Source organism: Telmatherina bonti (genome assembly GCF_933228915.1).
Source record: "Telmatherina bonti genome assembly, chromosome: 1".
NCBI classification, from domain to species: domain Eukaryota; kingdom Metazoa; phylum Chordata; class Actinopteri; order Atheriniformes; family Telmatherinidae; genus Telmatherina; species Telmatherina bonti.
Window position 1 is genome coordinate 18,110,779 of NC_136619.1, and position 13,983 is coordinate 18,124,761.

Genomic DNA, 13,983 nt, shown 5'->3' on the forward strand with positions numbered 1-13,983 from the left:
GTTTAAAGTTAGTTGTTCGTCAGCCGATGGTCGTTTCTTTGTTGTGTGTATTCAACAAGTGGCTAACTTGCTGGGCTACAACTTCAATGTAATTGTCAGGTATGATCCTCGGGGGGAGAGAAAATCTAGATGAACCAAGTGCCAGCCTCAACTCGGGTTCATAAAGTCACCTCATTAGCTAAACTACCCCCTCTGCACATCCAGGCGCTGCAATCAGTAATGGTTTACTCAGGTTTTACTGCATGTAAAGTGCAGGTGCTGGTTCGCGGTATTATGTCATGCCCCGCCCGTGCTGTTTCACCTCTAAACAGTACGGCTTGATTCGACTCACTTGTAGCATCAGGTAACTTTCTTGCTATTTTGGTTTGTTTTTTCATTGTGGATGCCACACTCTCAGGATGGATGAAAGCGGCGGATTGTCATAGCAGCACTGTGTAAAACCTTAGGAAGAAAACTGGATGGATGAATCCACTGGGTTAGAAATGTGGGGCCAGTTAGGAAGTACTCTGAAATGCAATATCACTGAGGCAGGCCGTGTGCCGCAAAACTTCCATGACTTGAATAGATAGACACTACAATATATATACAGTACCAATCTAAAGTATGGACACACTTGCCCATTGGATTTAATGTAAAAGTGTGTCCAAAGTTTTGACAGACTTTTAAATGATATGTAAACGTGTTTGTCAACTCTGATGAAGTGAAAGCTGTCTAAACTGGACTGAACATATTCAGCTGAAGATCAAATAGTTCCTTCATGTACAAACTCACCTAAACATTCCACACTTGTGCAAGAGCTCCATATCATAGCATTTTATTTATGACTATTGTAAAGTTTAAGTTTATGCTAATATATCAAAATCCCCAATAAACCTACTCTCATTATTTTTTGTTTCTTTAGTCACACAGCAAACTGCAAAACAGTTGTGAATGAAAAGCAGCCCATTTAATGGCCACATTTACATGAGAGTTTTTGTTCTGAATAAAAGGTCAATCCACTTTAAAGGGTTAAAAATGACCACGTAAACACCTAATTCTGAATGAAAATGATAACTGAATTAAATTTAATTCCGAAGGGAGTGGCTGGTTTATTCCCATTTTACATCCAAATTGGTTTATTCCACTATCACGTATAACTTCATTCCGCTCTTAGTTAACACCAATCATTCTATGCATGCGTGTTACCTTCTCCCATCGCGATTATGCACAAACTTTGAGTGGTCCTCTTCAGCAGTAGTATGCTCTGCCTGAGCCGGTGCTTTAAAATTATAATCGAAATCAAAGTACTTTTTATCTGGTCTTCCATGGCATGATTGAAAACAAAAGAAGCAGGATGTGGAATAAAGGCAAATAAATGTGTTTTCCAATTTGGGAATTACTTTTACCAAATCAGCATGAAGGAGAATACTTTAATTCAGAATAATAACTTAAGAATAAAAAAAAAAAAACTAATGTAACCACAGCCAATGTTTGTGTAAACTTGCAGTCACCTAAAGGGTTTCCAGACTGTTAAGATGTCTGTGCCCTCAAAGTGGTAGATAAAAAGCCAAGCGCTAGATTGTCATCATCATTTTCTCGTACAGTCCACAGCTGTACACAGTTGGTCATATTAGAGGGAATAACTCAGTTATCTTGAAGTGTGTGTGCAGTTGTCCAGTTAAGTGGCCAGGATAAACCCAACAATAACTTGACTCAACTAACTGCACCGATCTTGAGCTTCTCGCACATAATACTATTGTTAGGAAAGTAAAATCTGTCCATTGTGATTGCATTATCTACAGACTCTCCTTCTAAACGGTGGAGTGAGTTCAATATATCAGTAAATGTCGAGCCTAATTACAAAACAAAAACAATTTTATTCCTTAGATTTTTAATAGTTGTACCAGTTGCACTTGTCTGTCGAGATTTGATCACTTTTGGATTCAAGACATGGAAAAAAAGGCTTGCTATGCTTGTCATACACTGTATAAACTTACTCTCTTTAGACACTATATGTGTAATATTAATGGGGTCATTAATCTTTTTACTTACTGTATTAATAAAGAATATTTCAGTTCAACCACATCCTGTAATACATTACTCACACATCCATTCACAAATGTTTGTTCATGCATTATTTGCCATTCGTTCAAGATTGGACTGCTCTCTCCAAAGACTGTATGGAATCTTGATTTTTCTGTAAATATTACTTTTCTACATGTCTTAACATATTGAACACTTGCTATTGTAATTTAATAAAATATCTCAGCTGGTATTGGATGAAAGTTGGGGTACAGTCTGGACACCAATGCCAGAGAGCTCAGAGGCTACACATACAAAAACAGTTTCAAACCATACATAAGCACATCATAACTAATAAAAATCCATTCATTTAGCTTGATAAACTGTAGGTATGACAAACTTATAAGACTGCCTTTGGGATATGTTGACATGAGATGAGCATCAGATGGTCAGATGCAACCCATATTCAGCGTTTGCCACATGACGAATGTTAACTATTAAAATGCTATGAAAAAAAAGACGAGACACAAAATCTGCTTGTGCTGGGACCAGAGCTGCCCCTGTGCTGTGAAGGATTTTGACTGGCATTGAATACAAATTTCTTGCTCCTCTTCAGAAAAAAAAATAAGGACATGTACCTTTTTCAGCCAACTTGAAATAGGTGCTGGTGCTGAAACTGCTAGTCCAGTTTGGAAGTAATTTAACATGGAAATCTCTTCAAAACAATTTTCTTTGGCTCAGGCCGGAGTCACCACGGAGGTGTGTTTCTGTTTTTAAACGTGTGTTTCAACACTAACTGTCCTTTGAACTTCCCTCTCGTGTATTCTGAATTTCTGTGGGGAACCACATTGCAGGAAGACAGTTTATTCTCTCCGTAGATCATGGTGATTGCCTTGCAACTTGATATCGGTGGCCAGTCTGGGAACATAAATGCTGTTGCAAATAGTAGAAAGCGGATTTGATTGTTTCAAAGATGGGAATTTAAAATGCCAGCTTGCATTGCTGTTGAAAATGGCGACTGTGATTGTTGTTTTAGCCAGACTGGATGCAACACTGGCCCCATTTTAATTTAAAAAATAAAACAAAACGATGAAAAAAATATTTTTTTTCTGTTTGGTCACCATGATCCGACCTCCAGTTCCTGACAGGGTCAGTTCTTGGGTCTTGCTCATAAGTAACGCTGCCTGACTCAGACCAGCTGACTGCAGACAGTTTACATGTTTGGCTCTGAGCAGAACTCAAAAAGCAGGAGTTGTTCTGCTTGCAGCACAATCCACAGCCGTTGGCATGCTGTGCAGCGGCATTGGGAAATAATCCATTTTTGTTTCTGTAAATGGAATAATATATCTCTGAGACTGTCATTTTAAAGGAGAAATTCATTTAAAGAAAGCATCATTTTAAATGACTCAATTTAAAAGGAACTATACAAAAGAAACTAAAAAGGCTCCTATGAGAAAACTACACTTAATGACTTTACTTTTAAATTTGTACTTGAGCTTCAAGCAGTTTTGTCTGCACTTCCTACAAATTACCATGTAAAAGAAAGAACATTGTCATCACAGGAAAGGAGGAATGTTATCATCCGAGTATTTGGCGGCTCATAAACACAGCGTTTATCTTTACATTTTGAGACTGACGTAAAAGAAACATTGTCCCTTTTTATGGACATGTGTGGTAGAGAGAACATCCTTTCACATTTGCTACTTTGGCTAACACACTCATTATTAATGCACAGCACTGTCAGCTGTTCTTTTTGTCAGCTTCCTGTGACATGCACAGCGTCAGTTGATAGCAATAAAGGGATAAGCCTTTTGTTTTATCCTTTTATAGCATAAACTGAAAAAAATTGACAGGTTTATTGGCAGAATGAGCAACTCTTATGATAACCCACAAAATGTTAATGTCACTTTATAAAGGAAAGTTGAGAAAAATTCAGCAGTTCCATATGGGGAAAACATAAACAAAATTGTCTGTGTCACATTGGTGCAGGCTTTGTATTGCTGTCTTTTTATTTTTATACTATCTGAATTTTAACAACCAGAAAATAGGTTTGTGATAGAATTTCCACCCTAAACTAACCACAAAATGACTTTTAACCTGCCAGCTCCTTAATACAGGCCACTTAATGTCCAACTTGGTCGCCATAATGGGTGTGTATGTGCTGGTAACAACTGCTGCTTTTTTCAGTCTTCATAGATATTACTTCAACGGTTCTGTATGGTAATCATTACAGATAAGTTGTAATCATATATCATCTTCTGCTGCCAGAACTCTGATTTCTGTGGTGCGATTTAGCATTATGACTTACTTCCTGTATAAGCGACACAGGTGGCACTCGGGTTTTCAGCGGTGAGAATCAATCTCATAAACTACTGATGTTGTGAACCAGCAAATGTGAATGCTCTCGAGACCTTTCTGAATGGAGTTTGATAAAAAGATTATTGCATAATGTTAAGAATAGTCATTTAAATCCCTAGTTTATTCTAACATGCACCGTTGGCTTCTAAATGCATCCAAAACGACACTTGACAATGTTGTTTTCATCCATAATTGGCATCTTTAGTGCTGTCTATGTTTCAGCAGTGGCAGGTTATGAATGACCTTTTAGGACTTTGGTCTCTAATCTCTCATTTGTGTGGCTATCTGATGGTTTCATCCAACCTTAATTTGACTTGAAGAGTGTGGGGCTTGAGGTAAATTAAAAAGAGATTAAAGCTCTTCACACTCAAGCCTCAATGTTTCCTTGTGTGACTGTCTATTGGGAGATGAGTTTGTATATGCATATGTGATTGAAATGAGTTGTTTGATTCAGCATTAAGAGAGGAAAAATAGCTATGTTCTCTTCTCTCTTCCCTTCATCTGTTTCTTTTCTTTTTTTTTTTTTTTTACTGCATTCTGCTCCCATCCCCCTCTGTCTCTTTCTCTCATCCTGTCTCTCCCCTCCCCTCTCTTTTCCTTGAGTATTCTTTCCATCCACTCTCACCTTCCTTCTCCCTCTCTTCCATTTGCTCATCTCCTTGTCAGTCACCTTCCATCTCTTTTTTTTCCCCTTCCCTCTGATCTTCCTCTTCTTCCCCTTTCATTCACTTACAACTGACTGTGTGCATATAACAGTCTTGCAACACTTCCGTACTCACAAACTCACTTGATAAATTAGAGGAGGAAACTGGGAGAGGATGGAAAGAGATGGAAAGATGAAGGACTGAAGTATAGATAAAGGAAGAAACAAAGATGAAGACTGGCAGGCAGACACGGAGGAGACAACAATATGTGAGGCTGAAGGTAGCCTGGTGGATCCATCATTTCAGACTGATATGCTGACTTTGTTTCTTTATGTTTTGGATGGTGTGTGTGTGTTTTGTGACTGTGATGTGACGAAGCCCACTCATCACCAGACAATCAAGGAGCCTTGTGAATCAATGATGTGTGAGCTGGTTGTTTTAAAAGCTGCTGGCGACATGCTCATTTGGCAGAACAACATCTTGTTTGTTTGTTTGTGTCTGCTGGTGTGACCACAGTCACTCCTGAAACCGTGCTGAGGAGGAAGGAGGAGGGTATACTAGCCCCGCCTCCCCCTCATCCTTCACATATAAATAGGAGGCGAGTGTAGCCTGTTCTCACTCAACACTCGCACAGAAGAATGAGATCCTTAAAGCACCTGAAACCTCACAGCAGGAGGAGTGTGGTGAGTTCATTAAGCCACTCGTAGCATCGTGTGGTAGATTAGAGGTGGTGAAAAACATGTTTTAATGCAGCGAGGTTAAAAGATGGGTAGACAACTGTCTTTATTGATGCTTTGATATTTCCTTTGTTTATAAAGTTGGCGTTAATGGATTTCTTATCTGTCCTAGATTTAGGATGGTGTCTGACATGAACTCATCATCTCCTTTTTTGTGGTCCTTTAAACTCTTCGTCATTGCTCTCTCATCTGTTCCACCTCACGTTTTTCATTTAGTCTGGCTTTCATTTTGGCATTTTCTTTTCTGTCTGTCTCCAGGTTGCTCACTGCCTCTCTCTCTCTCTCTCTCTCTCTCTCTCTCTCTACATATCTTGTTTTCTCTTTCTTCCTCTTGCTCTCTTTTGCCCGCTGCCTCACACTCACCCTCTCACTCTTTAACTCAACCTCCCTCCTCTCTCTCTCTCTCTCTCTCTGTCTCCAGTGTCTTTCTGTCTTTCCAGTCCTTCTCTTTTGCCCACTCCCCTTTCTTTTCATCTTTCCTTCATTCTCCCTCCACCTTTTCATTTTCTCTTTTTTCCCCTCTCCCCTCCTTCCCTATGACTCTTGCCTGCTCTAAACCTTCTCTTCCTCTCTTATCTTTCCTCTTGTTTTCTCTGCACTCATTGTTTTTGTCTCCACTCCTGCTTTTATATTCTTTTCTCTCTCTTAATCTCACTCAGTTTTCTTTCTTGTTTTTCTTCCTCTTGAACTTCAGTGTGTGCAGATGAGTTGGCAATTTAATCCCCCTCAACACACAGGCCATACATGGTTAGCACATGAGATTAGGGATGCTGTCTTTTATAGTTCCTCTGTTTCCGTCACCAGATTTCAGGGTTTCTTTAAGGTCAACCCTCTTTCAGGCTGATTTTGTTTACAAGGCAGGCTGATTTGGGAATAGGTTTGTGTTTGCTTGAAAAAATTTCCTCTCTAGTGATGAAATTACACGACTCTTAACAATCAGTGTCTTTATTTTTTTCTTGCTCTTGACAACACGAACAAAAATACTGATCAGGTAATGAGCCCCGAAACTTTTTTTTCTTCTGGTGATGATTGAGATTTGATAAAGGTTGTGTTCTTGTTGGAGAATAGTGTGGTGTAGTTTGGCTGTTGCCAAATTGTTATTCAAACATTTCTGACATTTTTGGTTAAAATTGTATGTGGTTTACTTATTTAATGATGAATACGACTGATGTGATCATTTGTAAATATTCTTGTGTCAGCTTTTATCTATTTTTTCATAGCCTGACTAAACATCAAAGCAGACTATTGACATAACTGCTCGATATATAACTGCTATTGTTTCTTCCACATGCTGACATTTTGACTAACATCTGTTCACGGATGTCCTGTTCTCTTCCAGGAGGAGGCGAGCCGGCGCCTGGGTAGATGTGAGCCCAAGGTAATGGCCAGGCTGGTGGACATAAGCACACAGACAGATCCTGTAGTCGTGCTGTCCTTGGCCCAGGCCGCCGTGCTAGGTCTCATCTCCCAGAATGAAGTGTTTGGAGCTACCATTGCACCCAACGGCTTCTATACAGGTGAACCCAAAGAGTCCCCTGCACCCCCAGTAGACGGAGTTGACTACGAGTACGCAGACCAACTTATTGGAGCCAACGGAGATTACCTGGGAGACAACTTGGGAGAAGACGGTCAGATGCAACCCAGCTGCAGTCAGAGGAGGTGGCAACAGGGGCTGCCTCAACATCCGGATGGGAAAATGGTGGTCCCAGACCGTCATGGCCTTCAAGGCACTGATGTGTCCTCTTCCCATGTGAAGGGGGAAGGAGTGACCTCTGGAATGTCCTCCTGTGTCCACATGTTGAACAATATGGCTCCCCGAGGGGGTTTAGTTCAAGTGGATCCGGCCACTCTCAGAGGCACCAATAAGAACTGTGCAGAGTGTGAGCGGGAAGTAACTAACCAGCAGCAAGCTAACACACACGTCCATCCTCCTCGAGCCCAAGTGGCCCACAGAGGAGCCGACCAGGGCCACAGAGGACTTCAGGGCCAGCGCCCTATGGGGGGTCACGGTCAAGGTGGCAGAGAGGATGAAGAGGATGTGGAACACAGGAGTAACACCATGATGAAGCCCACACAGCAGGAAGAAGCCATCAGCAGCTACTTCCAGACTAGCGAGGTGGGCAGCTATGATTCAGCAGAAATGGCCATGGGTGGTGAGTACGAAGATGGCAGCCAGAGCATGATGTGGACAGATGGAGGTGGCGGAGCACAGCACCAGCAGCCTCCGCACCCCCAGCCACCTCGCCGACACGGCGGCCGGAGGGTAGACCGGCTAGATATCAACATCCAGATTGATGAATCCTACTGCGTAGATGTTGGAGATGGATTGAAGCGCTGGAAGTGCCGCATGTGTGATAAATCATACACTTCCAAGTACAACCTGGTCACACACATCCTGGGCCACAACGGCATCAAACCACACGCCTGCCCACATTGTGGGAAGCTTTTCAAGCAGCCCAGTCATCTTCAAACCCATCTGCTAACCCACCAAGGTACGCGGCCCCACAAGTGCACCGTCTGCAAGAAGGGCTTCACCCAGACCAGCCACCTGAAACGACACATGCTCCAACACACCGACGTCAAGCCCTACAGCTGCCGCTTCTGCCGCCGTGGCTTCGCGTATCCCAGTGAACTGCGAGCGCACGAAGTGAAGCACGAACGAGGACGCTGCCATGTCTGCTCGCAGTGCGGCATGGAGTTTCCCACCTATGCTCACCTCAAACGACACCAGACCAGCCACCAAGGCCCCCACACCTTCCAGTGCACAGAGTGCAACAAGTCTTTTGCCTATCGTAGCCAGCTTCAGAATCACCTCCTGAAGCACCAGAGCCCAAGGCCTTACACCTGCTCCCAGTGTGGCTTGGAGTTTGTACAACTTCACCACCTTCGTCAGCACTCGCTAACTCATAAGGTATCGTACCAGACACTCCCACTCAGACTTCATGGCTGAAACCATAGATGTACTCGAAAGGTTACTTGCATAGATTATTGTTGAAGTACTTTTTTTTGTTGTTTTACGGGGAACAACAAGAAAGCTCAAACACAGACGTAAAAAAAGACAACTTTCTTATCCCTAGATGGAGGCCACACCTCTGTCATACAAAGGCCTCAGGTATTTACCTGGGCTTTATTCACGGAGATCTGGTTGAAGTAGTCAGGTAAGAATTCTTGCCGGTCAGGTTAAATGACATGTTTGTTTTAGTTGGATTCATGTTATTACAAAACTCTCTTGGCTTTTTAAGGTGAGGATTATGACATGATGCTCCTTAATGATTCAGACCAAGTCACACTCAGGTTAAATTTTCATTAGAGAAAATGAAATGGAAAATACAGGAGGCTTCATTAATACACAAGAGCAAACTTTGCCATACTTTGCACTTTTTTTTAAAAATCAGTATGAGCTTTTGTTAGTGCAGTGGCAGCTACAGGATGTTTTTGCAAGCTGTACCTCTGAGCTGAGTTATTCACTTTCACTTTCACATTTGTGTATTGTCCATGATAAGGCTGTCTCATTACTAATTTCCTCAATCGATTTGATTACATTCACAAGAGCCTGACTAGATTTTGATCAAATTCGATACGACATCTATTCATTTACAAATATTTAGATAAAACACTTTTTTTTCCTGAATATTAACAAGACTCTCTAATAAATATTTTTGTAAAACATTGAGCCCATTTACGTAACTATCAAAATGGATATCTGGAAATAATCATATAATTGTAATTATCTGGTCTGATGCATCAACATGTACTTCTGAAATACGATATTTGATAAATTGCTGTCCACGTTTACTAGTCAGTGTTTCCTCCAGGTTCCCAGAAAAAAAATGCTGCAATAAAAAGGACAGAATAAAGTTTTGACTTTTGATGAAAAACATTTCACTGTGGAGTATATATATTCATATATCCGGTAATGTGTTGATGTTTATAAAACTTACAAGGAATTTTGGATCTATTTTTAGTCATGATACGACTCAAAAGTTACTACAATGACTGTAGATTTAGCTTGTTGAGCTGTGCGCATTCCTGTGATGGGCACACTGATGCTCTGGTCGTAAAACCCGAGAAAGAGAAATCCTCCAGCTGCTCCTCGCTGGAGCGAGAGCATGTGTCTTCACCTTCTGGAGTTATTTTACTTTGTACGATGACGGAAATATGCTCACCTCTGTGTGTGGCATGAGGGTGGTATTCTTCTGTGGACACAGAGAGCTGACACAGAGAGCAGCTATGAAATCCCGTCATGTAAATCAGACAAATAACATCAAACAGTTCATGCTTTTTCATTAAAGGATGAAGTATAAACCTGTTCTAGAGGAAATGATACTTTAAATGACCTCTGCTGTGACGTGGGCTGTAAAGAAAATGAGATCACAAAATATGAACGTGACCTTGTATTTGGAGCAGGTGGTCTGGTTGTATTAGCTGGAGAAACACTGCCAGTCCATTATCGGATTTATTTTGGTGTCTGTACATGTGTGGTTATCAAAACACTGTGTTTGCTGAACATGGCAGAGCCCACGGTCTTGGCCTTAGTTGGGAATATGAGCGGTAAAAAGCTGCTAAGTTGTCTACAGGTGAATGCAGTCCAAACAGAGTTTGGTGTTATCTCTGCATTTTGGCATTAAAGGTAGAGTATGTAAGATTTTCAATATTTTGAAAATAAATTCACTAAAAAAATAACTACAATCATAATTATAGAGTTTTTTAAACATGTAGGTTCCAGTATATCCATATTTGATGTGTTATTAAATTAAAAGTTTAAGTAATGACAAAGGCCCTTCTTAAATGTTTGCCTACCAGTAAAAAAAAGTACTTTTTGTCATTTGTCATTAATTAATTAATTTAATAATGCATCAAATATGGACAGACTGGAACCTACATGTTTAAAAAACTATCTAATTATGATTGTAGTTATTTTTTTAGTTTAGTTTTTAAATTTATTTTGAAAATATTGAAAATCTTACATACTCACACGAGATTAGGGTCTCTGTTGTCACTGGGAAAGGAAGCATTAAGAAAAAAAAAAAAATCACATTCGAAGTTTTATAAATCATTTGGATTAATTAAGTTTTAATTTATTCAAATTGATTTTTTTTCTTTAGCCCAGCCATACTCCATGATGTATGTCCAGGGTACATCATTAAGGGGAAAAAGGTTTTATCTTTGAAAGAGGTTTGAGCATATTAATATTTTAGATCAAAGCTGTTTAAGATTCTAGAAATGGTCTGAATTCTCAATTAATAAGAAGTTTTAATCACCCATCTTTAACATTTGATGATTTCATAATTTGAAACATCTTGTTTGCAATTTAAGGAGAAAAAAGCCAGAAAATATAGGAAGCAGATATAGATTTGTCTGTTGAGCTTTACATTTTCAAATCTCAGTCTGCACAACACCAAGCGTCTTCAAATCAGAGTCCCCCTCTGAATGAAATATCTCTAATTACTTAGTTCCCCTTGCCTGGTCTAAACACCTTAACCCAGTTGAAGAAGTGAGGGGCAAAGAGCTCAACACAGTCTCTGTATTCCTACTGACTCCATTACTTTAAAATCCTTCACCTTGCAAAAAACATCTCAGGTTCACTCATGCAAATAAGCAGAGTAATAGAATGACATGCATAGATAAAATACAGCACAGTAATGGGTTTAAAAGGAAACCTTATTGCTAGATCTAACTCAATAAGCCACACATCAGACTGAAGGAGGTGCTTTGTATCTGCATGTCTGCTCACTGCTCCCCCTGGTGGACGTGAGCAACATGACACGTCTATTGTAGATAGTGGGTGGAGTGTGCCAGACTTGTATCCTTTCACAAAACCTTCCAACCTGCTAGTGACTCGTGTGATACATATTTTGGTTTCTCATTTACCCAGAATCCATTCATCTAATCCCTAGCCATTTGCCTGCTGCTTATTGGAGTAGATAAAGATGCCTTAGGCCTTGTATATTACATGTTGTCTCCGCCTATTATCAGTGTTAATAAATTACCTGTAACATACATCACTGCCATAGACTTATTTTTATAAAGCCAAAGAAATGACTTTCTCTTCTGCCACATTGGTAATTAAAGTTTTCTCTCATTTTGAGCAAATCTTTTAAATTCGTCCTTCAGCTTAAAGTTGCTCATTTTTGCTGTTTTATATGAGAAAAAGAAGTCATTGTTCAGACATAGATATTGTGGACTCCCCACTGTGTTCTATTGATGGGGAATAATTTTATTCGCATGTAGATTATTTGAATAGAAAGAAAAGGTTGCTGCCCTGTCTTGCAGCTGTTTTATTTTTTTGAGCTTTTATTTTTTTACGGCAGCTGAAAGATGGTTAAAGAAGCTGTCGGCAGTCCTTTTTTAGCAAACTCACAAATGTGAAGACAGATTTCATTTTAATGAATTTTCTTGAAAATAAAAATAAAGATGCAAGTTCTGCTGTATATGGGATTTTACACATTTAAATGGCATCACACAACAGTTGAAGGATCATCACATGGTTGTAGATTTGTCTGTCAATCAATTAGTCAATCTACCAGGGAGTCCATTGGAAAAGGTTTCCTTGCTTTGTTGTTATTTAACTCTTTTTGTGACCTCTCTGATTTTAGTCTTGTCACTTTAAGGATGGATGTTATGCTCTTTTTTCACAAGTTGATACATTTTCTTGAAGTGTCAGTAAAATGAATGACATGCTTTCTTTAAATTGCCACGTTTTCAGTAGGGCTGAAAACATGGAAATGTGCTTTCGTCCTGATTCGATTTTTTTTTTTTGTGCCGATTCGGTTTAAGTTCCTCGACATTGCTGATTTTTGTAGAAAAAAAAACAAAAAAGATGTACAAACACTTTTTTTTGTTTGTCATTTTTCTTGATTTCAGTGAGGAAAAAAAACACAGTAGCCAGACCATCATTCTGCTGCTATAATGCCCAAGAAGACAAGTAAAAAGATCAATAAATGAAAAAAAATATATATATAGTGGATTATTTTTATTTGTTTGAAAAGAAAATTAATTTTTTAAACAAAAAAAATTTGATTTTAAAATTGTGAAGCAAAAAATCCCGATATTCTAGATTTTGATTGGATTTTCCTACATCTAGTTTACAGAGTGCTGCAGTGCCCTTCTGAACCAGGAATGTATATCTTTGTTCATCACAGCATACACATACACCTATTCTGAGAGCTCACATTGGCACAAAGTGCACCAAGTTTGCACCCACTAACATAATTGTATTTTTAAAAAAACATATAGAATCTGATTTAAGTAAAAGTGTAATTAAAATTAATCAAATTGTTGTCTTTTTAGATTGAGGCATTAGAGACTAGCTGTCCTATAGGGATTTTTTCTCTTTTCAGAAACAAAACAGTAATGCAATGTAGCTTTTGTCTGACTATTTTCCTACAGCTCTCCTGTGTCTCCTTCATGTCTCCTCACAATTTGAAGAACTGATCTTAATCGCCCGATTTTGCCTGACTTCATGCAGCCTAGTAAACATCAGCCACAACTATATTATGTTGCCTAAACCACGTGCTGTTTGCGTTCCACAGGGGATGAAAGGACACAAGTGTGAAGTGTGCTCTCGTGAGTTTACGCTGTCTGCCAACCTGAAAAGACACATGCTCATCCACAACAGCGTCAGACCTTTCCAGTGTCATGTCTGCTTCAAGAGCTTCATCCAGAAGCAGACCCTCAAGACCCACATGATTGTCCACCTGCCTGTGAAGCCATTCAAATGCAAGGTGGGGAATTAGGTTTCAGCAGCGAGAGCTCACTTCAGTTCAATTTGATACACCAGGATTTAGCAAAGGGAAGAAAATGCAATGAGGAAGTGTCCTATAGGAGAATAATTTTTCTTTTTCTGAAAATACATATAAAACATCAATCCCAGAATTAAGAGGCAGCTGTTGTTTATTAACTACCATCTTCTGTCTGCTTTTGTAATGTATTTAATGTATCTGTGATGAATTTCAAGCTGTTCAATTGTTTATTTTGTTCAGGTATGTGGCAAGTCTTTTAACAGAATGTACAACCTCCTGGGCCACATGCACCTCCACGCTGGCAGTAAGCCGTTTAAGTGTCCTTACTGCACCAGCAAGTTCAACCTGAAGGGAAACCTCAGCAGACACATGAAGGTGAAACATGGAATGGACGTCTCACCAGAAGGACAAGGTGAGGACGTGTTTTTTTTCCCCCCGTCTTTTATTGAAATGTTTTTGAGTCAAGTCTTGTACTTTCTGTGGTAAATTCTTAATAGAAGT

General features: G+C 39.6%; 1 protein-coding gene across 1 annotated transcript in view; it reads left to right on the top strand.

Annotated features, from left to right (window-relative positions):
- The window catches only part of znf710b (zinc finger protein 710b), a 30,612-nt gene that overhangs the window by 14,493 nt on the left and 2,136 nt on the right, over window positions 1-13,983 (top strand). The window contains exons 2-4 of the mRNA XM_079242472.1: window positions 7,080-8,651; window positions 13,273-13,464; window positions 13,723-13,894. Coding sequence (XP_079098598.1) covers window positions 7,122-8,651; window positions 13,273-13,464; window positions 13,723-13,894 — 1,894 coding nt within the window. The 5' untranslated portion in view covers window positions 7,080-7,121. The remainder of the gene's footprint in view (window positions 1-7,079; window positions 8,652-13,272; window positions 13,465-13,722; window positions 13,895-13,983) is intronic.